This window comes from Lontra canadensis, unplaced genomic scaffold, assembly GCF_010015895.1.
Source record: "Lontra canadensis isolate GAN:19392208 unplaced genomic scaffold, GSC_riverotter_1.0 scaffold79, whole genome shotgun sequence".
NCBI classification, from domain to species: domain Eukaryota; kingdom Metazoa; phylum Chordata; class Mammalia; order Carnivora; family Mustelidae; genus Lontra; species Lontra canadensis.
In genome coordinates, this window is record NW_022631073.1 from 47,793 (window position 1) to 54,621 (window position 6,829).

General features: G+C 45.8%; 1 protein-coding gene across 1 annotated transcript in view; it reads right to left on the minus strand.

The window, feature by feature from the left end:
* LOC116881911 (cytochrome P450 2E1) overlaps window positions 1-6,483 on the minus strand; it is a 12,755-nt gene extending 6,272 nt beyond the window's left edge. Inside the window, exons 1-2 of the mRNA XM_032882034.1 lie at window positions 6,284-6,483; window positions 5,193-5,352 (exon numbers count right to left, since the gene is read on the minus strand). Coding sequence (XP_032737925.1) covers window positions 5,193-5,352; window positions 6,284-6,460 — 337 coding nt within the window. The 5' untranslated portion in view covers window positions 6,461-6,483. The remainder of the gene's footprint in view (window positions 1-5,192; window positions 5,353-6,283) is intronic.
* Window positions 6,484-6,829: the final 346 nt, after the last annotated feature.

Genomic DNA, 6,829 nt, shown 5'->3' on the forward strand with positions numbered 1-6,829 from the left:
GGGACCAGGAGGTGTGAGATGAGGCAGGGAGGGACCAGGAGGTGTGAAATGAGGCGGGGAGGGGGATGGAGGTGTGAGATGAGGCGGGGGGGCATCACTGGTCACACTAGGGTCCAGTTCCACCCAAAGAGAACATGAGATAGAGACAACAGCTGGCTGGACAGCATGGCCCCTGACTGGGTGGGAGTGCTTGGAGGGTACATGGCACCCAGGGTCCTCCTTAGAGGGGCCGTCCATTGAGAGATGGCATTTGGGTTCCTGCATTTGGGTCTGTGCATGAGGAGCTTTGGGTGCCTGCAGGACCCTGTGGAGCCTGCTAGGTGGATGCCGGGGACATAGCTGGGCAGCCCAAGAGGGATCCCAGGCATGTGTGACCATACTCCCACGTGTCTGTGGGGTCCACTGATGTCTCTCAGCAGTGGGCTCCAGTGGCTCCATCCTCCAGTGGCTGCAGCAGACAGATCCTGCCCCGGGACATGGGGCAGACAAGCGGGGGACACTAGAGAGTGTGCCCTTGGCAGGCCAGAGGCCAGAGCTATGGGCTAAGGGTTGAGAAGCTGGCAGGGAACGCAGAAAGTGGGAGTGCCCAGTGGACCTAAATGGCTGTGACATGGTGGCTGGGGGGGTGGGCAAGGAGACAGACAATTTTAAGATGGTTCTGGAAAGAATTGTATAGCGGGGGGAAGGTGGGAGAGGCCAGAATATGTAAGCAATGGACAGAGAGACAGAGACAGAGACAGAGACAGAGAAACAAGACAGAGACAGAGAGAGACAGAGGGACAAAGGGGAGACAGAGAGAAAGAGTTGGAGAAAGAGATTGAGACAGAGAGACAAGAGACTGAGACAGAAACAGAGACAGAATGACAGAGACAAAGAGAGACAGAGAGACAGAGACAAATAGATAAGACAGAGACAAAGAAACAAGACTGAGAGACAGTGACAGAGACAAAGAGAGACAGAATGACAAGACAAAGAAAGAGAGACAAAGGCAGAGACATAGACAAAGAGATAAAACAGAGACAGAGAGACAAGACAGAGACACAGAGAGACAGAGGAATAAACAAGGAGAAGAAAGAAAAACACTGACAAAGACAGAGAGACATATGAACAAAGACAGAGACAAAGAGACAGAGAGAGGGGGGGGACAGAGAGACAAACACAGAGGCAGAGAAACAGACAGAGATAGAGAAACAGAGAGGGAGATCCCAGAGGAGCTAAGACTTTGGAACCCCAAACAGGCTGAAATAGAGACAGTAATGCTTCTGGGTCAGCGCCTCACAAACATTCACTGAAGTGAAATTTATTGGAATTAATGTGGTCCCTGTGCTCAGTACAATGTTGACAGTTAACATTTGCATCATTATGTCTAGGGCATCAGAGGTGTCCCATGGACAGGGTCTGGGCCACGTGGCACATGTGAAAATAGGACTTGGGAACCACAGGCAGGACAGGACAAAGCCCCATGAGTCCAACGCATAGAATGTGAATATGGCCCCTGCCTGGCTGCATTCATAGGCCCATGACTTGGACCAGGGGTGGCAGGTAAGGGTTCCCTGGAACCAGGATGGAGCTCCTTGACCCCACAACTCCTGCTCTTGTGGGGCAGCAAAGCTCCTCTTATGTTAATGATAAAAACTGAGGAAGTTAACTTTGCTTTCGGCAACCCCAAAGATGTAAAACCAGCCCACAATGTCCAAGAAAGAAAATCAGATGCCACTGACAGTGACAGGGTTCGACCTTCTGCAAGTAGATGGGAATGAGGGGACGGCACATAAGAACAGCAGACACAGCTGTAAGCACATCAGTTGGAAATTTCTACATAAAGTGGATACAGGTTTTCTAGAGATTTGTCACCAAAGTTAACTAAGGAAAAACTAGAGGTTTCTGGGTTTTGTAGGGTAGACAGGACACTGCTTTCTTCCTCATCTACTTTAGAATTTCACTAAAACTACGTGAGCCAGTACCATGCTATCTTGGTGATCACAGCTTTGTAGTAAAGCTTGAAATCTGGCAACATGATGCCCCCAGTTTTGTTTTTCTTTTTCAACATTTCCTTAGCAATTCAGGGTCTCTTCTGATTCCATACAAATTTTAGGATTGTTTGCTCCAGTTCTTTGAAAAATGTCGGTGGAATTTTGATCAGAATGGCATTGAGAGTATAGGTTGTTCTAGGCAGTATAGACATTTTAACAATGTTTATTCTTCCAATCCATGAGCATGGAATGGTCTTCCATCTTTTTGTGTCTTCTTCAATTTCTTTCATGAGTGTTCTGTAATTCCTAGAGTACAGATCCTATACATTTTCGGTTAGGTTTATTCCCAGGTATCTTATGGTTCTTGGTGCTATAGTAAATGGAATTGATTCTCTAAGTTCCCTTTCTGTATTTTCATTATTTGTGTATAAGAAAACAATTGATTTCTGTGCATTGAGTTTGTATCCAGCCATATTACCGAATTGCTTTATGAGTTCTAGTAGTTTGGGGATGGAGTCTTTTGGGTTTTCCATATAAACTATCATGCCATCTGCAAAGAGAGAGAGTCGAACTTCTTCATTGCCAATTTGAATACCTTTTATTTCTCTTTCTTGTCTGATTGCTGTTGCTAGGACTTCTAATACTATGTTGAACAAGAGTGGTGAGAGTGAACATCCTTGTCGTGTTCCTGATCTCAATGGGAAGGCTGTCCCCTTTTCCCCATTGAGGATGATATTTGCTGTGGGTTTTTCACAGATAGATTTTATGAAGTTGAGGAATGTTCCCTCTATCCCTATACTTTGAAGCGTTTTAATCAGGAACGGATGCTATATCTTGTCAAATGTTTTTTCTGCATCAATTGAGAGGACCATGTGGTTCTTCTCTCTTCTCTTACTAATTTGTTCTATCACATTGATTGATTTGTTAATGTTGAACCACACTTGCAACCCAGGGATAAATCCCACCTGGTCATGGTGGATAATCTTTTTAATGTACTGTTGGATTCTATTAGCTAGGATCTTGTTGAGAATGGGTACAGAAGGACACCACATCATTCTTAAAGGGTCTATCCACCAAGAAGATCTAACAGTTGTAAATATTTATGCCTTCAATATGGGAGCAGCCAACTACATAAGACATCTGTTAATCAAGATAAAGAATCATATTGATATTAATACATTAATAGTAGGGGATCTTAACACACCACTCTCAGTAACAGACAGACCATCCAAGCAGAAAATCAATAAAGAGACAAGAGCACTGCATGACATATTGGACCAGATGGAACTCATAGATATATACAGAACATTCCACCCTAAAACAACAGAATACTCATTCTTCTCAAGTGCACATGGAACATTCTCCAGAATAGACCACATACTGGGTCACAAATCAGGGCTCAACCAATACCGAAATATTGAGATTATTCCCTGCATATTCTCAGATCATATTGATTTGAAACTGGAGCTCAACCACAAGGAAAAGTTCAGAAGGAATTCAAACACCTGGAAGCTAAAGACCACCTTGCTTAAGAATGTTTGGATCAACCAGGAAATCAAAGAAGATCTTAAACAATTCATGGAAACCAATGAGAATGAAGACACTTTGGTCCAAAACCTATGGGATACAGCAAAGGCAGTCCTAAGGGGGGAAAACATAGCCATCCAAGCCTCCCTCAAAAAAATTGGAAAAATCCAAAATACAGCAGCTCTCTTTACACCTTAAAGAACTAGAGAATCAAAAACAAGTTAAGCCAACTCCACACACAAGAAGGGAAATAATCAAGATAAAAGCAGAGATCAATGAGATAGAAACTAGGGATACAGTAGAACACATCAATGAAACTTGAAGCTGGTTTTTTGAAAGAATCAGTAAGATCAATAAACCATTGGCCAAACTAATCCAAAAGAAAAGAGAGAAGACCCAAATTAATAAAATTATGAATGAAAAGAGATTACGACTAACACCAAGGAAACAGAAACAATCATCAGAAATTATTATCAACAGTTATGTGCCAATAAGTTAAGCAACCTAGAAGAAATGGATACATTCCTTAAACCTATAGACTTCCAAAATTGAATCAGGAAGAAATTGACAACCTGAATAGACCAATATTTAGTAATGAGATTGAAGCAGTGATCAAAAACCTCCCAAAAAAACAAGAGCCTGGGACCTGAAAGATTCCCTGGGGAATTCTACCAAACTTTCAAAGAAGAAATAATACCTATTCTCCTGAAGCTTTTTCCAAAAATTGAAGCAGAAGGATAACTTCCAGACTCTTTTAATGAAGCCAGCATTACCATGATCCCTGAACCAGGCAAAGACCCCACCAAAAAAGAGAATTTCAGACTAATATCCCTGATGAATATGGATGCTAAAATGACAGTGAGCAAGTGGAAAAGAATCAGCATACATGGTCAGGAGACAGGCAGTGGTGGGCAGCAAGTTCACAGGGCTGTGAGCTGGAGGAGCTATGAGCAGGTGCCCGCAGGGGCTCCAGGATGTCCCAGGAGACACAGGAGGTAGACACTGGAGTCGGGAGTCTGGATGACACTCAGGTAAAGACTCCGATAAACACTCAGACCACCAGATCCCTAATACGAGGTAACTGCCTATTCTAGATATGGGAACCCAGGCTCTGGAGACATAGGCTGCAAAGAAAGAGAGGTGAGGCTGGCAAGACGGGATCCCTTGGAAGTCCCTTTGCGAGCTGGGGCTGATGTGCTCAGAACAGCACAGGTGACATATCAGAGGCCTCCAGGGTTAGAATGTGAACTGCGGCTGCCCACAGGCCCACAGACAAGCGGGATACCTCGGGGGCATCAGTGCCTGGTTTTAGGTGAGGGGCCTCGGGGAATGGAGCACCAACACCCAGAAGCAGGGGGCACTGGAAGTGAGAAGAGCTTCCCAGACTGTGGCCCCAGGAGGCTGGAAGCTCTGTGAGAGGAAAGCACAGCTCATCCACCAGAGGCATTTCCCTCTGTGGTATTTCTCTATAACACAGCTGTCCTGCTGGTCAGAGTGATGATGCGGGAGGTCCTGGTTTTTTTGGTTACAAGTCTGTCATAGAAGGTTTCAATAAAGTCTGTCCTAAGCACCTGAACTGTTGAGGGTCTCTTTACTCTTCCGTTTTGTTGTACGCTGTGCTATGTGGTCATCGTCCCTGGTATTTCCCTGGCTCCCACCCACCATAGGGGTCCTCTGAAAAGTGGGGCTCACCTCTGTCTTTGTGCAACTGGAATGCAAAGATTTCTCCTCTGCCAGAAAGGTCATTCTTGTGGTCAAGCAGAGCTTCCTTCACCGCCTTGTAGCCATGCAGGACCACAGTGCGCTGGGAGCCCAGGTACAAGGTGAATACCGGCCCGTACCGCTCTGCTAGCTGCAGAGACAAGCAAGGAGCCAAGTGAGACCACTGGGAACTCAGGGAGGAGGTAGGCCAGGCTTAAAACCCAAAGTTGTTGTTGACCAAGAGAACACAGAGGGATCTGGGAAAAGACAGTCTTTGTCCAGCCTGACTTGGGAAGACCCTTCACATAGAGACTTTCTTCTGCAGGGAGCAAGGGTCCAGAATGCCTGGGCTCCTTGACAAAATTAACTTGGTGGGCTGGCTCCTGTCCCACCCCTGAGGATCCTTTGCCAACATATGCCCCATCACCCTCACTGTCTGCCATCCCCGAAGTCCCAGACCCCACGGTGCTGCAGGAGGACCCTGAGTCAGCACTGTCCTGACCTCCACAAGTCCATCCTCCATGGTACACAAAGCACTGTCAACATTTCCCTTACCTCAAACGCTTTCCCCACATGTTAGGTGCCTTATGGCATTCTTTTATTAACTAATGGAATAGATTTAGCAACTCATTCAGTTTTTAGTTCGTTAGCTCATTCACTATTCACAACAGCTGTGGACAGAGGTACTACACCAGAGGTGGGTTGACACCACTTTTCACCCTGTTCTTTGGCATCTACAGTGTGCATCTGGTGGGAACACATGGCCCTCCTTACATTGGGATGGTGAACAGCAGCAGCCCCAGACACACTGGCCTCACCTAGCCATCCACTGACAAAGCATTTAACCCATGACTCAAGCAGGCTTCTGGGGCCAGCCATGGCCAATGCCCACTCAAGAGCTCAAGGTCCAAGATGTACCACTAACTAAATATCTTTAATATCCCTCTTGGATGCTACTGTTAAGTCAGTTCACTCATAACGGGCTGGAATTGAATAACAACTTGTCTGACAGTGAATTGAATGCACACATACTATGTCTAATCTCTGAATTCTCCTCCCCTAACTAACAATATTTCTCTTACCTTGGTGAAAGACTTTGGAACATTCTTCATATCTAACTGAAGAAGATTCCCAATAATGGGCAGTGGAAAAGGGCCAGGGGGCAGTTTCCAGCTGCTGTAGATCTGTTTCCAGATAGATATAAGCATTAGGGTGGCCATCCACACCAACAGGGCAACTGTGATGCCCAAGGCAGCCATGGTGACTTTGGGGTCACTGATGACTTGTGCAAATGCTCTGAAGCCACAGCTTTTATAATGTACCCTTGGGAAGGAGGGTGACCAGCCAACCAATCCCATCTTCCTTTCCTCTCACCCAGCATATTAGTTTATTATTAGCTACTGTTGGCCATCATTTCAAAAGCTGACTCCTGTGGTGGTTGCATCAGAGAAACTCTATCCTGGCAGCCACCTTATGATGTTCAGTATCTATCAACCCTGGGTGCTGGCACCTGCACCAAAGTCAGCCAACAGCATCCAGGGAAATACCACGCTGGACCTTGGGTCAGAAGATCACAGTAGTTTGGACAGGGGGTTCAGGTTATGTTTACAGGGGTGGCTTAGGGGCCA